Consider the following 22,143-nt stretch of genomic DNA (forward strand, 5'->3'; position numbering starts at 1 on the left):
GGGGGGGACGGTTGATTTTTTCCATTTTCAGAATATCTATCTGTTCGGTAATTTGTATCGGTTGTAGCTTATGAGTAACGAACAAAACACACGGAAAGCAGAGGCGACAGGGATGTTCTCAGTTCTCGTGGTACTGTAAGTGTGTCTTTCAAGCTTATGTGGCCCATTTCCAATATCAATCTGCTTGTCAATGTCAAAGAGCTTTAAATTTTCCTGCCAAATTTGAGGTCGATAGCTTCGACAGCTTTTGCGGCCAAGTGAATATTGTCAACAGACGGCTGGACAGACAGATGGGCATGCTTAAATCAATAATATTTATACATTGTGCTTCATACTTTAGTGATGGGTGAATCAATGGAACACAACACAACGAAAAATTCATTTGTCTTACCGGTTTCGGTGGTCGCCTGTCCAGGATTAATCCAGGGAAAGAAACCCGGGCATAGGTAAGAATATTCATTGAGTTTGCGTGTGAAGAAATTTAAACCGATCGAGTCGAATGCGGTTGCCTGGCCAGTGGGACCGGTAGGAGCGCCGTGAACAGCGCCATAGAATTTATTCTCAGAACGATCGGACACCAAGAATTGATCATCTCTACCCAAATACCCGTCGGGACTTTCGTCGATCATTGAATCGTCTGAATCAGATAAGCCGCGTGTTACTCGCTTAATGGTTAAAGTATTGGTTTCGAGTACTTCGGCAGTAGTGGAACGCGGATCATTAGCGTCGTTTGGATTAATGGGTGTCCGCAATTGAGCAGGCAACAATTCTACCAAGGAAGTACTATGTGGCTGATATCGTAAAACTAACACACAAGTTGAAACAAGCGTATAAGCCAGTAAGGTACCGATGGACATCATTTCAACTAATATCTCCAAGCGTACAGTTAAAGCCACTAAAGCGGCAGCCGCGCCACTGCAAAGAGTGGCCAGGCCAGGTACATTAGTGCGTTGCCACAATTGTGACAATTGCCTGCGAATAAATGAATGAAAGTAAATAGGAAATAATTGTTTCTTTGTTCTCCTTCTCTTCTTAGGTTGCCTGCTATGCTTACTTAAATATCAAGCCGTCTTGAGCCATGGCGTAAATAACACGCGGCATTGGAAACATTGAGCCGAACATTGCCACGGACAAGCCTGCGGTAGCTCCTATGGCCACTATGATACGGCATTTAGGAGCATTTACATATGACCACATTTGCACCAAAGCTGCTCCGGTATTTATATGATCATAGGGTACTACCAAAGTTAACACTAAACTAACTGTAACGTAGGCTAATAGAACTATAAACAAAGAGCCTACTATTGCTTTTGGTATGCTTTTTTGAGGGCTATGGGCCTCTTCTCCCGTAGTCGCAATAATATCAAAGCCAATAAAAGCGTAAAAACAAGTGGCGGCACCAGAGAAAACCTAAATAATGCGATTAATTAATATTAAGTTGATGTTAGGTGCGATGCATACTTACTCCACTCCACCCGTACGGTAAAAATCCCTGATGCTCTGTCCAGGTACTGGAGTCCACATAAAACATACCTGCTGTCATTACAAATACCCATGTGGCCAAATTAATCGCATTCAAAATATGATTAAACACGACCGACTTGCTCGCCCCCAAAGCCAAAATAAAAGTCATAATTAGCGTTATGCTAAAAGCTATAAAATCGGGAGGTTTTCCTATAAAAGTACAAGTACAAACGTTGAGATATGTTTTAAATCATTTGAGATGCATTCTTATCACCAAATACGGTGCCTATCGAGTCGCCGATGGCATTTGCTATAGCTCCTCCTGTAAGTGAATCGAAACTCGAACTTAAAGCACAAGCGCAGGCACTGGTACCTGGAAATCAATAAAAATACTTGAGATTATTCTAAATTTTCCTTTTTGCTTGTTTTGTTTTTTCTTTTTTTGCCTCTGGCTCTTAAGAGAGAAAGCCTTATTATAGAGATACAGAATTTGAAAATATTATTCTATTAGCGCCTCTTTCCCTAGATACGCTTCCTCTTCTAATGGCTGGTAGTGCATTTAGAGTCATGCAATTGTCCGTCAACATCGAGCTTAAGCCCTAAGTCTCTTTCCTCTTTTCCCTTTAATTTCCCTTGGCAGCATTGTAATCTAATAAAAAATTCCATTGATTCGTTATAGATGCAATGACTCGGCGCATTATCTGCGCTCTTAAGCTTTGAATAGAAAACACATTATCAAGTTTCCGAAGAACCAGAAAGCGTCGCTAGGACTGATTGCCGATTGTGAAAAGACCACGACCGTGACCGAGAAATCATGGAGTAGAAGTAAGAACCACAATTACAAATGGAGTGTTAATGTTTGGAGTATGGATAATGCATTCGGATGTATTTTGTAAATGCTTGAAACTACTGAGTACGACACATTTATATCACGAGGTATACGCGAACGGGGGAATAAATCGCGTATATTTTCGAGAGATTTCGGTTTTTCGTTAGGTTAGGATATTAGGTTAGATTAGGATATATCGCAACCTCACAAATAAATAGCTTTCTAGGCACATGATGTTACATGTCGACTTGTATCTCGGTAGGGAAGATGTTAACTTTCTCTCTCTACACATGCGAATCATCTCAATTGCCGAAACGTTTCTAATCGTCAATACAGAAATCGGATGTAAGCTCCTTTGATTAGTTAGCGATTTCGATACATTCTGCTGTGCATTTATGTATAGACATAATGTGATGAATAGGAATTATTTAAAATTTTTACTTCTACCTATTAAATATTCCAATATCATGTTCCATCCAATAATAAATGCTACAAATTCACCAACAGCTACATATGAATACATATATGCTGAACCGGAAGTATGAGGAACTCGTACACCAAATTCGGCGTAGCAGGCGCCTAAATTCGAAAATTATATACATAAGTTCAATAAATTTAAAAAATATTTCAATTCCGTAACGAGTACTCGCCTGAAAATATACTAGCTATCGCGGCAATAATAAAACTAATAACCACTCCAGGACCAGCTATGTTTTTTGCCACCATACCAGCTACCAAATACATGCCGGTGCCACAACACGAACCTACTCCCAACGAGGTGAGATCTAATGTATCTAAACATTTCTGTAAAGTTTCACAAAAAATATTTAAAAAAAAATATATATATATATATATATCAATTTTATATATAGATGAGGTTATGAAGTCATTTGAAGACAATACCGTTAATTTTGGTTTGGCTGTTTGTGCTTTACCATCTTGCAATTGCTTGACATCCTTGGTGCGTATCAGCTTTGGTATGAGTGTGGCGCTGGTTATACCAGGGGGTAACGGTACCTTACATTTAATCTGAAAAATAATGACAAAAAAAAAAAAAAAAAAACATTAACATAAACTGTTATGTATAAGCGAATCTTCGCTATCGATGAACTGCAATAAATAATAAGTCAGGGAAATGTTTCTAGGCGTTTTCGCGAGGTGCGTAACTGTGAAAAATCAGACTCTAATGTGTTTGAAAAGTGACAGTCAATGAACAATAGTCAGTTGTAAACGTCCAAGTTTAACCTCGTTCGCCGTCGTTTACCAAATGTTTTAATCACTACTCGTATAGAACAATGACAGTCAATTTCTTTTGACCGACATTTGATTTCGACAATGGCAGCACCATGTTTTAACACTATGTGTAAACTTATTCATCTTTTGCGAGAAGAATGTTCATGTCGTGTAATTTCAAGAAATACCGATCAATACACGTTAACCATATCGTTTAATCGTTACAGTCACTATGCGATTATTTAATACCTTATATCGTATATGGTACGAATGTGTATTAGGTTTGTGAGGAAGCGTGCATTACCCATTTCACTTTCTAAATCGATCTAAATGTGTCTGTCCCTCTGTCCATCTTGTATTTTTGTGTTGAAATATTTTGATGAAATTATGGTTTTGGGTTCAAGGACGAATGCTTTTGCAACCATATAATGCGGATCGACGCACTTTTTTGGTCGGTTCCCGTATTACGCTTTAGTTTGAAAAATCATTATATGAATAACTGTATTAAGCGAAGTGGTGTACGATATTTAATGGGGAGCCATCGCTCACTACAGTCTTTTTACTCGTTTCTGTTGCATTTTCTAAAATGACGTAAGTGTCAAATTTCAAATTTCAATTTTTTACTCAAAGATGAAAAGCTTAAGCTAATAGATAAGTCATTCGATTTGATTCGATTGTCAGTCGACATTCTCTTAAATTAATTCCCAATTAATGATCGCTCTTCTCTGTCAATTCTTTTCAGTGCTTGAAGTATAATCAATTAATAAAATTGCACTTGAGATAAACTGAAATAAACCTTAGTGCTTGGATTCTTAATAACACACGCATCCGCAGAAAACCACATAACAATAAGAATTCATCAACGCTTAATCGTTCTCTACGCTTTCCGTCCATTAAAAATAAGTGATTTTATTTTTTTCTTCTTCTTCTTCTTCTTTTATCTCTTTTTTTTTTTTTTTTGTTGCATCGCATTCGTATTAATAGTTGAAAGAGACAATCGATTTTCGCTTTGATTGCAACAAGTGCTCACGTTTATGATTTGATTTGAGTGCTCACCACAAACTAGGCTGAAACACGTCATAACCACATAATTGAAAAAGTTTAAAATATGAAAAAAAATTGAACTATATAATAGAGATAGAAGAGCAGCGGAGGGATAAAGGCTGAGAAACAGAAATGCGAAGAAAAACATAACAAAATTATATTCGGTTATAAAACGAATCCTTTTACACCCCCATCTTAGAGGAGACCAAACAAAAAAAAATTCGAAAAACTAAATTTCGTTACTCTATCATATTAGGCGCACCTGAGTGAATTTTACCGTCGCCTTGGAATATATTATACGCGGAAGTTTTTATCCATCCGCAGCGATCTCCAATGTATTTGCCTCATTAGTACGTTTATTATAACAGCTACAGATAGATGGACAGACGGACTGACGGAACGATTAGCAATTCGATACTGACCTCTGCAGTTTCTTTCAGGACGCTGTCAACGCTTTAACAAAAGAATGAAATTTCAATACTCTATAATATTATTACGTAAACGTGGACATGTGCTGCAAAACTACCCGTGGAATGAATACATGAGCAAATTTTTATCGTTATATTGTTTCCGGTTTATAAGTAACGAGTAAATAAACAGAGCTGGTCTCGGGTTATGTTGTATGGCGAGCGTGCGTTTCGCATGATTTGGCCCAAGAGGTTCTTAAGCTTACTTTTCGCGTATTGCAAACGTCCTGACAAGTTGAATATATCTCTTATCCTTCGGTGGTGGCTATAAAAAAACAAATCTCAAAAACACAATTATTATCATTCTCATCTTTGTCATCTCCGTTTGCGGTTGACTATGGACATGTAAATGGATGTGCTTGTGCGAATTTATGACTTGAGCTATGTACGTGTATGTGTAGGTATATGTGAGTAAGTGCGTGAATGCCAGATTGGCGAAATAAAATCTATGATAGTGTAAAACAGCCGCAAAGTATGCCACAACTTTTGTAAGCCTGTTGTTATATTGTTGTTGGACACGCAATAACACACACTTTTGCGCTTTTTGTAGATGCAAACGTATTGGTTAAACTGTTAGCGACAGTTGTGTAAATAAGAAAAAGGGTGAATAAATGTTTTCTTAACAAAATGACCGAAACCACTCAATCACACACGCACACGCACACAAACACTCTTAGGACCTTATCGTTATACCGCATCGTGTTTAGATAACAACGCAGTGACTTTACCTAACAGAGGACAACGCAGCTTGTTGCTGCTGCGGCTGCTGCTGCTCTTCTGCTATTAAATGCGGTTAATGCTTGCTGACTTGGATAGTTTCAGTTTGGGTAAGTGTATGTGTGTGAGAATGTTTTTATACACAAGTGTATACCTGTTATCGTTGATGAATGTTGAATAAATGACATTTGTTTTTAATTACTTCAATTAATTACTTGACTAATATTTTCAATTTTTTCTTTTCATTCTCCTTCGCCCTCTTCCTTCGAGGAAATTATTGTTAAACGATAATTAAAACGTGTTTTCATTGCGATAACCAATTTATATTAATGTCATATGGTGTAACTATATCACCTTGATCAGCATCAAAGTCAATTTAAATTACGGATGAGAAAACTTATGAATTCCACGCCATACCAATACGAAAAACCATTCAAAATTGCTTGGCTTGTGGACAATTCTGTACCGCGTACAGATTGTGAGATGTTGTCATCCTTTCCAAAAACTCACTTCCAGAGCGATAATCGTAATAGAAAAACCTGTTTGACAGTAAAATTACATTTTTTGACAGCTTGTACTCACAGAATGTAGGGGCTATAGTGGATATAGAGAAAAATTACATGCACATACAACATAGAACAATAGTGGAGGGCGTACTTTGCCAACTCAGACAGCCGTTAGTGGGTAACGGTACCTTTGAAATTGATATTTTGCTTATCAAAGTATGCGTCTTGTGTGTGCATGTGATAACGTGTCATGAAAAAGTTCGTGGCAGTTCGCATCAAAATGAAAATACTTTTCCTTTTTGCTTTCTATTTTGAACAAATTGTGGGCCCAGTGATCGTGTTAGGCTTCGTTTCAAGTCAGCTTTACGCCAATTAGGAGACTTTTGCGAATAGGGCAAGAAATGGAGGCCGCAGCGAGCAAAGGCCGCGCTACAATGCCAAACTATATCTATTTTTCCCAAGTTACTTAACATATATATGTCCTCTCGCATCGTCTTTCTATGCCCTTTACTTCAATTCCGCGCGTTAATCGTCCACATTAATGGCTAGCAGTAAAGCAGCAATTGGAAGCAATTGTCTTGCCAGACTGGAGCCACTTATACTAAGCGAATTCCTTCCAATCCTAACGAATACAAAGTGTTAGGCGTTACGTTGAGTGCCGTCAATCCGGATTTCGTCACTGTACGGACGACCGGCGCTACCTTGGATCACAATCTGCTGGCATCTTTTATCGTTATATGTGATGCACTTTTTTCAGCTCCTTATCAATCCACCCAAAGCAGCGATTGGCAGATGAAAATTCGGTCCATTAAAGAACTCAGTGTGGAGTCATGTAATACCCAAACGTTGATCTTCTTATTTAAAGTCACTTATTTTTAACTAATGTTTAGTTTCGCGGCAGTGCTATAAGATGACATGTGCCGATCTTTGCCGATTCTTTAAAGAATTTCATTGACTTTGTCAACTAGCGGTCGACCAAAACGCGGCGCAAGCAAACTATCTACGTCCGGCCGATTCTGGTAGCATATCTTCAACGTCATTGCCACGAATGTTTGATCGCCTTCCGAACATACTCTGCTCGTCTACCGTCGTTTCTATGACACTACCGATACCTAATTTCATTATAACATTTTCGTGTTGCCAACTGTGATTAATTTTTCCGCCAATTTCCAGCTCCACGACTGAAGCCAGCTGGTAGTGTATGTATAAATTGACGATCATTTCTCACACGCGTTATACTTTATAATAGTATGACTTAAGCGGATTAGTATTATGAAGATTACTCGACTCCCAAGTCATCTATTGGGATAATCGCCACCATCGTTTTCCTTGACGTTTTATATAAATGAAGTGGCAAGTGTATGTGCATCGACGCCAGAGGAAATTGTGACGGACAAAATGATTTAGTAGTCTATCTACCAGCTGCCGATGAGACTTGCGTCTATAGGATCGAAATTTAATTTTTGAAGTGCGTCTTCCCTGCTAGCCATAGCATTTAAGAAATTTGTATAGGTGTGTGTGTGTACTGTGCCCTTTGGGAACATTTTAATAGGTTAAGTTGAAGTTTATTATGGGTTGTTGCGAAGGACGGAATTTTGTAAATATGAGGTTATGTATAATTAATTTCGTGGACGAATTTTGAATGTCTTGCTATCATTACCTTACATTCCCTCTGCACTCGGTCTCTGAAGCAAAGCGTCAACCCTTTCATTGTGCCATCAAATCGTATACATTATGTTAAGACTAATTTTTCGTAACTACCTTATATGCTTTCAACTGTTGATTACGATTTAACAGGTAACTATTCATATTTGATAACTGACTCGGTTTCGATTCCTAACTTGTTTTGAGGTCTCTAAAATTTAGTTGTGATTCTGGGCCTGATGGCATTCCATCGTGCTCTGTGCAAAACATGCTCTAATGAGGTACGCAGTCATATTTTCGCGACTTTTAATCACTCCTTGGAATCAGATGCTTCCCCTTTGTGTTGGAAGGGTAGTTCTTAAAGTCCTTATTCCATCTCACAAATGTGGAAACCGACATCGCGTTAATAATTATAGAGGCATTGCCAAGTTGAGTATCTTATCTAAATGGTTTGATCGAATTGTTACTCAGCAAATAGCTGTTGCTAAGTAAGAACTACTCAGTTATTGTCTAAGAAGGATGTAATTATTTCACTATCCATAAACTTGTGAAGCCTTTCTCTCCTGGAAGCCGAGAAAAAGTATCGAAAGAAATGCCTTTTTTCCTGTCGTAAAAAGAGGACTTTTTTTCTCCGAAGTAGGTCTCTGCTATGGAAGGCATCAAACATATTCTTCCTACCCAGTTAGTTCTGATGGTAATGCGAAGTACTAAAGAGCTAGGATACAGTGAGAGATTGACAGTGTTGATGTCGTCTCCTAAAGCATTTTTCGTCGAAAGAGGATAGTGTACTAGATAACGTATGAAAGAGCCAAAGGCAAATGTGGGTTCGGCTGCGTACGCAAGTCGTAAGACGATCAGTCGACAAAATGAACGTGTCCACCCCGACCAGGTTTCCCAAAGAAGAACTCCTCCCAGTAACTATGGTGCACTTCTCATCAGATTAATAGAGAAATGGATTTTTGCCAAACCGTTCGGTACGGTTCTTCGGGGAGTATTGTGGTAGCTGTTACTGCCCCGAATTTTCATGGGATGTTCGGTCGGCCCCAACGCTGATCAGTGTTGCGAAATAAATGGCCGATGCCCATTTCTGCTTCATCGTGGCACCTCAGCAGCAGTAGTGTCTCGAGTTAGTAAAGCACTTGACAAAAAAATAATTCATTTTAGGAGTTTTCAAAATGTATTTCTGAGTATCATGTATGACGTGGCCATGATATTTACCCTAAAGGCGTGTGAGCATACGGTTAAGGTTATGGTGACATGTGGGCCGACATTGTTCTTATTTTATATTTAAGGTATTAAGCTCATCGTTCTTCAATTTGTTACATAGATTAATTAAATATGTGCACAGTTTATTTAATGATATGAGTACTAAATGAGAGAGCCATTGTATCCGATTATGAATGAATTTTTTAATGCTTCGCATTGCTTCAGAATATTATACAAACAATATTCAGATCCAATTTTCTGTTAATTTGAGAACTTATTTCGGAAAAAAAAAAAAAAAAAATGTATGTACATAACACACATTGAGATACAATGACAGGACGGACCGAGGGACAAACAAATATGATTGAACGGATTATGCTAATTGTGCTAATTAAATACGTATGTACATAGCATATATGTCTACAAATAAGTAAATGTGTGGGTGTGTGTATTAGTGTTGTATATGCCGTACAAATATTTGACAAATATTCGTAAATGCATTCTCTGGCATTATGGTAGAAAATTTACAATCTTATCAATAATGCAAATTTTTCGATAATAATTAACGAAATGAAAAATGATTAAACACTTCCCAGCATACGCATGAGCAACTACATCGGTTTTGAAATTTTTGTTCGATTTATTAGTATCGTGTTGGCTTCGCACTTCTCCTTAGAAACTAAGTAGAAACGTTAAATACCTTATATTACATCCATTTCGGCTAATTCTTCACCTATATGATCATAAACACACGATGACAAACTCAGATGTCAAATAATTATTTGGTTCGAATTTCCATCCATAAAACGTTGTAAACTCGACTTTATTGTCATGCGAATAGTTACTTATAAGGGCGGGTGTACAAAATATATTTCCATTCAATTCAAATTTTCGATATTTACTTTGTACGCGATTTTTATCGAAAAATATTAAAAATTGTAGCTTGCGTATGTAGACAGACAGGTAGGCAGGAAGGCATACAGGCAGACGGATAGACGAGTCTACATTGACGACAAAAATGATTTTAAATCGTTCGGTAGAATAAAAACTGAATCTATTTCAAGTCCAATTGGATTTTACATGCATTCGAACGAACTTAGCACACCCTGTACCCTGCCTGTATCAGTGATGTGAAAGCAAAAAAAAATAATATTCTTTAGCGCATTTATTAAGCCAAGCAAGATATAAAATAGGAAAATGAATACATGTTTATATAGTTTAACACGATTACTTAAGGACTTGAAAGACTTGCTGAAGTGCTCTTAGATGCTAACGAATAATAACAGATATAAGAGGAAAGTACTCTATACGCTACAGAAATACGCATACATATGTAAATGCGTGAAAACATCTTCGTATGCTTTGGGAATTCAAAAGGGGTAAATTAAAATAAATAAGTACTAGAAACAGTTTGTAGTGCTATAGGCTCCACACAAACGCGCATACACAAATACATTTGTATATGTATACACACACACACACACACACACACTCACGAACAAAACAATGAGCTGAGACCTTTTAAACAAGTTTTTTTTTGATATTGTTAAACCATTTCAGAAATGTAAGCAAAAAAAAAAAAGAGAATTCTTTCAGAAACCACACAACACAAGCAACATTTTGTCGCCAAAAGTTACGTTACGTGTATATATGTTGGGAGAAGATAGTGATTGTCTCCATATTCCTGTTATCGCATTGTCTTACGTACATGCTCGTGGGGGATACAATTCGTTCGTATGCAATTAAAATCACGCATAATATCAGCTGAGAGAAATAAAATAAAATTTATACGTATAGCATACATAGCAGAGCGTATGAGTGTTCTCAGCTATCGTATGAATAAAAAACTCCAACTAACGCTGAGGTAGTCTTAAGGAAAATAATTAAAATGAATTTCAAAATTTAATTCAATTCAAGAGTGATGGATGAACTCTTATGGTAATTGTATGCTTGTCTTATTCTACTTGATTGAGGTGATGCTCATTGCACTCGTTTGCTGCCAAAGTTGAAAGTTAATTGTTACCATTTCTGGGGTTCATTTTCAATTTCTATTTACACTTGGGTAAAATTAATTAATTTATTTAAACAATTACAAACAAAAACCAAACATCAGTAATACACGATAACAACATGAGCAACAACAACTTGCCAGCATAAATCAAGCTGCTCTATACGACTTTATCTTAAACAAGACAAGGTATCGATTCATTTTTCGTCTTTGTACGAAATCTGGGATATATGTCCGCCTTAGGTTGTAAGCGAAGAATTTTAAGGGCGTTTATCACGCGATGGAATATCCTGATGATAGAATAAATGATTCATCAACAGCTAAGCTATTCGGAAGCTCTTGAAGTATTTGAGTTGGATTTTCGCTCGGTAAGTCAAGTTGCAATGCATTGTCTTTGAACTTTCTTGGTCTTCTAGATTTCTTCAAATCAAGCAACAAAAATGACGAAAGTCTGTGTACTCTGTGTGGATAACTCAGTAATACTAAATGGAAAACGGTTATTTTATATAAAGAAAGCTCAAAATCATCCAATTTAACCGTTGTGCACATTGATACTTTGCATTACTGGTACCATTGCCACTAATGCATAAGCATTTATTGAAATTTTTTTTTGTTTTTTTTTGTTAAATCGTTTCTAATTTTTATTGAACTTTTAACTTTGTATTATAATAAGCGAGATGAGTGGACGCGAGTATTTAACAGTGGACGCTCTGCCCGGCTATTACGTTTTTCTCCTATGGTAAGTCGTTTTTGAATCAACAAATAATTCTCTGCCAAAGGTCAAAGTTTTTTATCGAACGGAAGTCGTGGAATGAAGTCATTCGTTTACCTTTACACCTTTTACCTTAGATGTGTCTTAGTTACGATTACAAAATTTTGTCAATTCATTTGTATACTCAGTTAAGTTGAGAAGAGAAATGTCGTTCCTTGTCCTTGTTTTATTTTTTATCTGCACATAAGCACTAGTTGCTGTACTGTTTTTTTACACTTATCACCGAAGGATGAAGGGTATATTTATTTTGCCAAGAGTTTTGCAACGCCTAGAAGGACGCTCCCAACTATATATATTCTATATACAACTATATATATTCTTGATCAGCATCAAATTCTAAATCGTTTTAAACATGTTCATCTGTCCCTTCAGTCGCCTGATCGTAATAATAAAGCTATCATCTTCAAATTGCGCAAAAATATTGGAAGTTCTTGCACGCAGCTTGGTATTGAAAATGGGCCAAATCGGTTGAAGGAACCGCCCACAATACTGAGCAAACCTATGTTTTTTAAAGGGAATGAAAAATTGGTTTGTGCTCATTACTCAAAAACTAGGGGCAGGTAAATGTACAAAAATTTGAACGCATATTCTATGAGCGATGCTGTAGCATCTGTGCATAAAAATGGAAAAAATTGACCACGCCTATCCAACATTATAGTGCATTAAAATTTAACTATGTCTTCAATACCTTTATAACGCGCAGAAACAAGCATCAAAAACCCCATAGAGTGGACAAATTCTTGACTAGTTACAACTCTTGAATTGACCTGAACATGTCCGTCCGTCCGTTTGCCTGTCTGTGCAACTGGATTTTTGTGCAAAACATTCTCTCGAAGACATTGCAAAAGAATTGGAAATTGACCCAAACTTTTCGAAGGACACGCCTACCACGCCCACATGCCTCTGCGGCAAAAACTTTTATGTTCAAAATAGAAGAAACCACCTGCGCCAACTCCATATTATAGAGGATGAGAATTTTGTTCTTTTGCTTGTTCTTTCTGTGTTTCTTTGGGACAAACTGGGCTGACGGGTGTAAAAGATTCGGTCGCGACCGAATTTAATTTTCTTAGTTGCTTTTTTTTCTTAATAGTTGTATTAAGAATAGCTGATGCGATGCTTTTTTTTTGGTGAAGGCGATGCGATCAAAGAGAAAGAAAATTAACTTAAAATGTCACAGGCAAGACTGTTAGGATGTACACATAACCTTGACATAAGCAGATTGGATTTATAAGGAATTCATTCTTAAGTATAACAAAAATGTAAAATGTTTTCAGTTCAAAAGAAATTGAAAAAGTTGCTATTAAGTTAAGCATTTGGATGCTGATGCTGATGCAGATATATTTTAAGAAAAAAAAAATATCAAGGTTAAGGACACTTTGTATACGCATTCGCATGAAGTCAATCCTTATTTCAGGTAACAATAATAATAATAATAATAATAATAATAACGGCATAAATTGCATAGACATATTACAAAGTCGCGATATTCACCACTAAATAGCAAAAATCCAGTCGAGTTGAAATGTGTTGCGCCTGTCAACCTTGGACAACATTTAAAAAAAACACAAAAAAAAAAAGAAACGAAATAATTGTGTAGAATATCCGAAATGTTAAATTATGAAAAAGAAAACTGGGGGACGAAGAAGAGAGTAAAGATAGTAAGAAAGGACTTTTGCAAAATATTTTCAATGAAATTTTACTGAAGGAGAAAACCATCAAAATACCTTTTCGCGATAAACGACAAACGAATGGTGTTGAGATGTTGAGACAACAACAACAGAGGGTTCTGTCTCGCCGATTCTTCTCTTCTTCCTTGACAAGGAGACTTCCACCCAATATTTTACGCGCTTCCAAATGTCTCATCTGCGAGTTTTATAAGACCATATATAGCATATAGAGCAAGGGGCATTTAAGAAAAAACCGATTTCTTACACTGACTTATTAAAATCACAAACGGTTTATTTAGTTCACTTGAAGCAAAAATCATTCAAGTTTTTTTTTTTTTTCTTTTTCATTTGTAAGTAACAATAAGGGATTACTTTGCTGCTTAAATATTTCGATTGAAGGCGAAAAGAAAAGACAAGCAAGAGAACTATATTCGACCGCGACCGAATGTTCTATTCTACATCCATCGCCCTTATCCCAAAAAAAAAAGAAAGACTTAAAAAAGGGAAAAAACTACATATTCATTCTCTGTAATATGAAGTGGGCGCGGCCGTGTTTTTGGTTGCTTTCAGAATAAAAATGCAAATTTGTATGGTGTCTGTGCTAAAGTATACGAGTGACAAGCAAAAACGCGGCCAGCAGTATTCATCGCACAGGCGCGGGGGCATTGTAGGCGCGACCTTTGGAAGGTTTGGTTCATTTTAATGGCGACTGTTTACCACCGATACTACCCGCTTGGGTAGATGGACGGATGGACATGATTAGGTACTTTTGAGCGTCATAAAGGTTTTGAGAAAACAAATGTAACTTTGATACATTACGATATTGGGCGGGCGTGGTCAATTAGTTCCATTTACGTTTCAATTTTTATAAATCTATCTGCAGTGGTTTTTAAGTGATAAGAAAAAAAACCTATTTTTTTTTTTTTGGTTTTAAAAAACCGAGATGTTCTCGCTTTATGTGCTACTGTTGGTATGTCTTTCGTTCGATTTGGCCGATTTTCAATTCCTATCCGCCAGCTACGACTGCCAAATTTGAATTTGAAGATAGCTTCATTTTTGCCGCCAGGGGAATGTCTAAAACCGATATTACGCCGACGGACTGAGTGGCATGCTTAGATCGATGCAGAATTTGATGCAGATCAAGAATGTATGTACTTTGTGTGGTCACTGTAGCTGCTTTCTGGGCGTTGCAAGCGTTTGGACAAAATGAACAAAATGAACCTTATCCTTCGATGAGGATGCGTATAAAAAAAAAAAAATCAGATTTAATAGCTGACTAATTTACGAAGATTCCTTCCACAGTAACTTAAGCCCATGGCCACATTCGCAGCCACACTTATGGCCACATCCTCTGAACATGGATCTAATTATCTTCACAGATGCAATCTACCCACTGTGTGATATTATTTGCGCTTTTTAACATCAATGCGTCTACACATTAAACCCAATGGAATTTTTATGGTGTAATTGCCCTCTCAACTGATATTACTCTAAACTCTAAACGAACTTCGTATCGGTTGACTATTGAAAACCGAATATTTATGTTAGGAATAATCAAAGTTTTCTGACTATTCATCTCGATCAAGTTAACGTACATGTATGCCACCCTACAGAATGAAACAACGAAGCGCAACAGACTCGCCTGGTATATGAATTCCAACTAACTAACATTTTCATACTCTGCACAATGTGTGGCATAGAGGACGAAAAGAATGAACGTTGCTTACGAAAACCTCTAATGAAAGGTCGGTACACGTTACGTATTAATCGGTAACTAAAACTAATTGGAAAGTGGACGATTTTTTTATATTTAAATGAAGTTATATATCAAGAATTCGCTTCAAGGAGAATATTATATGATTTTCATATTCATTTAAGACGCATATGGCGTAATGCTTAAGAAATGTAGAAAATTGTACAAAAGGATAAGTAACGCTTCAGCAGCAGTGGATGAGAAAAAAAGATGACAATCGGAGCCGGTGCAGCAAATCTTAAACATAATCAAGATCGGTGTATACGATAACTGAATGCAAGAGTTTGAGAAATAGAAATTCATTTCATATTTATATCTTACACGAAAAATTAATATACATTCACATGCAGACATTCATTTTAGAGCCTTTCACAAATCGTACGAAAATATATTAAAGGCATCCAAAATTAGATTCTTGTTGCAATACGTTTATCGCTCGGTCGGTTGTTTTGATGGCCTCATCACTTTTTAGTCCCTCTCTCTCTCTCTCTCTCTCTCTTTTTTTCTTTCTTCCTCCCTCTCTGTTTCTATGTATATCTGTGCTCATGTGTGTCACTAACTGTTGCCCATATTGGCATCTGGGCAACTGGAGATATTTTTTGCTATGTTTAAGTAAATCTCTTTTAACGTAAGTGTGAAGCTCGACTATTAGTAAATGTTGTCACAACGGAAAGGTGGAAACTTAATTCTATGTAGGCATTTTGCCGCCCTCCACTGCTAATGGGGAGGAAAATTTTTAAATATAAGCTTTTCAAGTTAAAGTTCACACTATAAACACACACACACACGCTCACACACACCTCTTTTGTTTTATACGCATTCATTCAGAATCATTTTTAATCAATTTAAGCATGTCCATCGGTCTGATGTCTGCCTATGTATGTTTGTATTTATATATATATATATATATATATATATATATATACAATATCATTCGATATCTGTTTTTTTTTTTTTAATATGACCAGTCCCCTATTCACAAACACGATGTCGGGCAGCAAGACGTGACGAAAGGGATAGCAAGCGAATGCGATGGCCGCAATCTAGTAAATGTGCGCCCAATCGATAGGTGCTACATCTTCACCGACTGAGCACTTACTTTAGCTGGAAAGAGAGCTACAAAGTAAACTCTCTGCCATACTTGCGAGTTGCACCCGCGAATACTGATTCGATAGTCGGGCTTCTTATCGTGAACATCGGTGCACGTATCGTAAAACCTCATTATATATTTTGATGAATCTTCGCAAATGCTGAGAAATTCAAGACTTTTGGTAAAAGACCGGCAATTTCACCTTCTAAACCGATAGCAGCTAGTGTCTAATAATAAATGATAGTGCTGAGCAAAATCATTTAATTAAAACTGGCTATATTCATATAATATATATATAGATGTCAACCCTTAAACGCATATTGTTGCCAATTGTCTACATTCCAGTTCCACTTAATTTTACGATTTAAAGTTAAATTGACACACTCAGAAAAAATTTTTCCGAACGGATTTCTACTAAAAAATTCGCAATACTTGACAAAGCCTAATAAAAATACGAAATCTCTCATAATTAGAACATGATCATATCCTGCGATAAACGTCAGATTAAATCATTATCAATTTAATGTTTTCTAGTTATTTTGAAAGTTGAGTATGTAACCCACCATATATATTATCATCTCGAGCATTTCTTATTCTGTGATATATATAGGCATAGGCATAGGCAAACAAGTTTCCCTTTTTAGCCAGTCGCCAGTAGCATATATATATATATATATATGTACATATTTATAAAATCAATATGTAATATACCTATGATCAAATTTTTTTTTCGCGGGTCGTCTATCGGCTTTATTGAACACTTTATCGCACGTGACATTTGAACCCATGACTATCGAAATTCTTAGACTAGTCGGCTACTCAGGCGGATATCAGATCCTATAGCGATCTTTGTCTTTGAAGAAAATCCTGTATTTGCGGGATTCTCTTATTACTACGTATTACTTCTTCCAATGGCAATAATGGCAATTAAATGCAATACCAAATTTTACCAAAGATTTGCTCGTTTTTCGAAAATGTATGGGACATTTTTAATCAACTTGAGCAAGAAAATGTATTTAATCCGTATTCGGATATCTGGTACTCTTTCCAAAAATCATTAAAATCATTTAAAGCTTCGCCTATAGAGCAATAAATACAGTTTTGAAATATTTAAATAACGTCTTCTTCTTCTTCTGCTTGTTGCCGTCAGATCAGAGATCAGATGCAAGATGCAAATCGTAGATTAATCCTTCATTAGCGAAATTCGTAAACGTGTGTAAACGTTTTCTCATTAATCAAATTACGCTTATGCTAATATCATTACTCGTATCACGATAACAATGTTAGTTTTCGGATATGTTGGAATGATTGATTGTATGTTCGTGTACTATTATTATGATAATAATATACTTTTCATATAAATGTTGTGTTGCATCATCAGCCGGCTATCCCCCTTCCGCGTATATGTAACTGAGAGCTACTCAGCTATCATTTAAACTCCCCTGTATTATGTATAGCGTCATGTAATGCGGAATGGAAAAAAGCACGTTTTCTTTAGTTCCGATTTGCATTCTTCTTTAGGGACAAAAAAAATACAAAAAAAAAAAAACGATTGCTGAGGATCAAAAGATTTACGCTAAACTAAATGTCATTCCTTTCTTGTTTTGCTGTTTGCCATAGGATAACTAAAGATTCTCCTTAATGCTCAAATGAAGTCAAATACGCGTACATATAATTTTCAATCCTGTAACAAATATCATGAAAAAGTCGTAAAAAAAAAAAAAAAATTCATATAAAATAATGTATGCAGTGTAGCGTAGTGGCGTATTAAGAAAAAAAGAGGATGTTATCCTCCTTAAGAAAGGCATGCAAATCGTTACTGTTATTATCATAATGCAGATATGAATGAATGAATGAATGCCTTATCTTACTTACTACTTCCCTTTAGTGTACTCAAGAGTGTGGACCTGCGGTGCTTTTTTGCTTATTTAAATGCTAATGCGTTACACTTATGTAAACATGCTCTGCTCTGAAGGCGTTGCAGGCGCTTTAATGCAAATGCTTTTCTCTTCTAACACTCTTATGAATACGAAGAATGTATGAGGGGGAGAGAGTAGAGAGAATAGACGAAAGTACACAACCACAATAATTATAATAATTTATCTATTTGGGGCTAATATACTTTGTAAATAAATTCTAAAAACGGTATGGATTTGTATATAGGTTGGCGGCCAACTTAGATATGACCTCGCCCTCGCTTGGGATTTGAATCCATAACCGCTAAGTTGTTAGTCGCCATTCTTTGCTTACGCGAGTACTCATGCAAATAAACTATGATAATTTTGTCATCCGCGAGGAAAATAGACCTTGAAACGCATTCATACATGATTAGTGATACATATATATGCTCAAAGAGTAAAGAAATTCATTAGATGTATAATAGAATTGATTCCTTATCGCGTTTTCTACGATAAAACGATATTTGATCGATCAGCCCTCAAAGTCAAACTTTGACTTGTCCATGCGAAAGTAAGCCTTAGACAATCGTATTAATTGTCCTAATGATGTGTACATAGCAACGCGTTTTTTTGGAGCTTTTGCATAAGTCCAGCTCTATTCTTTGCGTTCTCAACTTAATTCGCCGGAGGTGAACGCGATATACGAAACGAAAGTGCACTTTTTTTTTCGTGTAGGCGAAAACCCGCATGGATTTACATGTATATACCTCATATATATATATATATATATATATATATATATGAGTCTCAAACTTGAGACTTTTAACTTTTTGAAATAATAAAAGCATTTCGTGTGCACGTGGACATATTAAGTAAACTAAAAATTATTTTCGAGTCCTGGTATTCCGCACACACACTCCGCACAGTTTCAATCAATCCCCTTTTTCTTATCATTTTTTAGCCCAAATACTGATCGAAGCGATCTATCGTGCTCCAAATCAAAGTTTTCTCAACTAATGAGATTATCATTTTACATTTCATATTACATTTGCGTAAACCGATATAGCAATACTATCGCGAGTAAACGATGATTGTGATATTTCAGCAATTTGTCGTAAAATCCAACCAGTTTCACTTGATCCCTTCTGTAAGGAACTTGAAAAGAGAGTATTACCTTTTAAGCAAACATTTATTGTTGTTTTGATGGACTTGCGAAGATATCTTTCATTCTTCGTGAATGACGTGAATGCTATAGAATGCATATAAGAGAAAGGGGCAAAGAGAGAAAGCGACAATGAGAGTATGTGCTCTTTTTCTAGTGTAAATACACAGAAAACCTAAAAAATTTGTTAACCAATACTTCGGCAAGTACGATAATTAAAAATCTTCGGGTTTATAAAAAATTCAATGAAAAATGATTGGCTTTAAGAGCCGATTCACGCGTGAACGTATTGAAAGATCGTTAATATATGCAGGGCTCTAAACCGTTCCATTTGAAAGCAGAAATACAACCATCCCTTTTTACACGGTTTTGAAATAATATGGTTCTCACACGAATCTCAAAGCAAATTTTTTTCTTTCATTCTAATTTTACTGCTGATTTAATTCAAAAATTCCAAAAAAATGTTTCTTATTCCCATTGTCATCTTACACGATTTCTTAGAGTTGTGGAACGTATCGCCAAATTTACTATATGTTATATATTGTATTTTTTTACACGATTTTTTCGCAGGTATTTCTAAGGAACGCATTTATCGTGCAAGAAAAAGAGTTGAATGTGTACGCTTATGCTGCATTTTGAAGGCCACATATTATACAATTATCGGATGACTTATGAAATGAAACAGCATTTGGATCGAATGCGATTATTTTCTTAAAAAAAAAAGCGTTCATATGACAAGCAAGTATAATTTTTAGTATCTTATAATGAGAGTTGATCCACAACAACAATATATTGTTGCTACATATAATTGTTGCTATTTTTTTTTTTAACGAAAGTAGATAGTAATAGTAATAGAGTAGGAGGCTCTTTGATAGGAGAAGAAAATTAATTTTACTAAATTTGGACAAAGTCGACTCACCATTTTGATGGCCTCACATCAAAAGATGAAAAATTGTCTTAAGCGAAATAGTATAGGTATAGGCTCTGATCAATTATAATAATTTAACTTTTTCAAAATTTTGAATTCTCTCTCTCTCTCTCTCTCTCTATCTATCTATCTATCTATCTATCTATCCATCTATCTATCTCTTTCTCGTCCTCTTGTTGAAGCGAAATTGTAAAAACTGTAAGCAGTTTCAATTCAACGTAAGACAGACGGACTGACAAATGCACATAGGAAAATACATGTACTTTAGGATTTTTTCATATACATATGTATGTCCATGTGACGTGAAATAAAACATCTCGTTTACCTTGATTTCAAAACATGTGAAGAGTTTATGTTCAATACGGTGTAGCACAACTTGAATACACTTATTTTATACAAAAGCGCCGGTTGTGTGTGCATTTTTTGTAAGTTAAAAGATATACAAACAAACATATTATTTTTTGTCTCCCCATCACTCTAAACACAATTCCTTTCGACCTTTTGCCTTCTTAACGTACGAGTGTTTGGATGTCAAATTCTTATAAGCCATTTAACCGAGACAACAAACGACGACCGTCAAAACGTTCCATTCCATTTACAACGAATACACATGCTTCTGGTGTTGATAGAAAAAAAAAAAAAAAAAAAAATAGAAATGATTATCACTGGGAAGGGAATTTGTTTGCCGAGCGAAAGGGACAGCAGATATATCAAGGACTTGCTTAATTAATATGCGAAGCTAAACTTTAATAAAAAAAAATATAAAAAAAATAAAAATAAAAAAATATATAAAAAATAAATAAAAAAAGGCAAAATATGTTACCTTTTGAAATATCAGCAACATTTCTGAAGGCTTCATATTTTTTAAGTAATTGTTATATATATTTATATAAGCAAAATAACTGAAATATTTTAAAATAAAATTTTTCTTTAATTTTATTTCCTCACTTTTCGGAACTATACACAGAAAATTGATTTTACTCCTTACGAGAGCAAAACACCATCAATACTATGCCTTCGTTATTATATATATATATATATATTCAACAGTTTAAATAATATTTTTCGAATTTTTTTTCTCCTTCTTCGATCAAAAACTTCAATGGGAAACAATTTGCTTTAGAAACTTATCCTTTAACTTTTCACCGTATTTGTTAAGATGAAGAACAAAAAAAAAAAAAAAAAAACGCAAAAAAAAAACAAAATAAATTTTTTCTATATTTTTAATACGATATCTTTAGCAGGCTACAGTTTGTTACGCATAAAGTGTTTTATTTAATGCTTTGCAAGAAATATTTTTGTTAACTTATTTTCGTTTTTGACTTTAATTTTAATTTTTTTTTTAAACTGATTTTCAAAATAATTTCGATGCGATTTTTGCTTTTATTACTTTTTGTTAAATATTTTTCTTTTTTAATTAATTTTCTCTTTGGGAATTTTTCAAGAATTTTTTCAATAAAATTTTTCTCTTTTTAAATGAATTCGACTTCCGAGTCTTCTTTTTTTTATTGTAGTAGAGAAAACTGAATGGTTGCTATTTTCCGTGTGTATAACTTCAAAATAGGAAAAGTCTTCCTTAGGAAAGCTTTCAATGATAATTTTAACGTTTACTCGTTGTTTACACCCTTTACTCCGCGTCATCGTCAAACAATTATTTATTTATTTATTTTCTTGTTTTCTTCTTCGCTATACGGTAAAACGTTTCACATATTATTATACGACATGCGGGTAAATGCGTTGGTGTAATTGCTCTTT

General features: G+C 35.4%; 1 protein-coding gene across 1 annotated transcript in view; it reads right to left on the minus strand.

Annotated features, from left to right (window-relative positions):
- The window catches only part of LOC119644654 (probable cationic amino acid transporter), a 24,143-nt gene extending 2,598 nt beyond the window's left edge, over positions 1–21,545 (minus strand). The window contains exons 1-8 of the mRNA XM_038044311.1: positions 21,212–21,545; positions 3,197–3,322; positions 2,944–3,097; positions 2,741–2,872; positions 1,739–1,837; positions 1,466–1,674; positions 1,055–1,410; positions 392–972 (exon numbers count right to left, since the gene is read on the minus strand). Coding sequence (XP_037900239.1) covers positions 392–972; positions 1,055–1,410; positions 1,466–1,674; positions 1,739–1,837; positions 2,741–2,872; positions 2,944–3,097; positions 3,197–3,322; positions 21,212–21,247 — 1,693 coding nt within the window. The 5' untranslated portion in view covers positions 21,248–21,545. The remainder of the gene's footprint in view (positions 1–391; positions 973–1,054; positions 1,411–1,465; positions 1,675–1,738; positions 1,838–2,740; positions 2,873–2,943; positions 3,098–3,196; positions 3,323–21,211) is intronic.
- Positions 21,546–22,143: the final 598 nt, after the last annotated feature.

This window comes from Glossina fuscipes, unplaced genomic scaffold, assembly GCF_014805625.2.
Source record: "Glossina fuscipes isolate IAEA_lab_2018 unplaced genomic scaffold, Yale_Gfus_2 0, whole genome shotgun sequence".
Classification (NCBI taxonomy): Eukaryota; Metazoa; Arthropoda; class Insecta; order Diptera; family Glossinidae; genus Glossina; species Glossina fuscipes.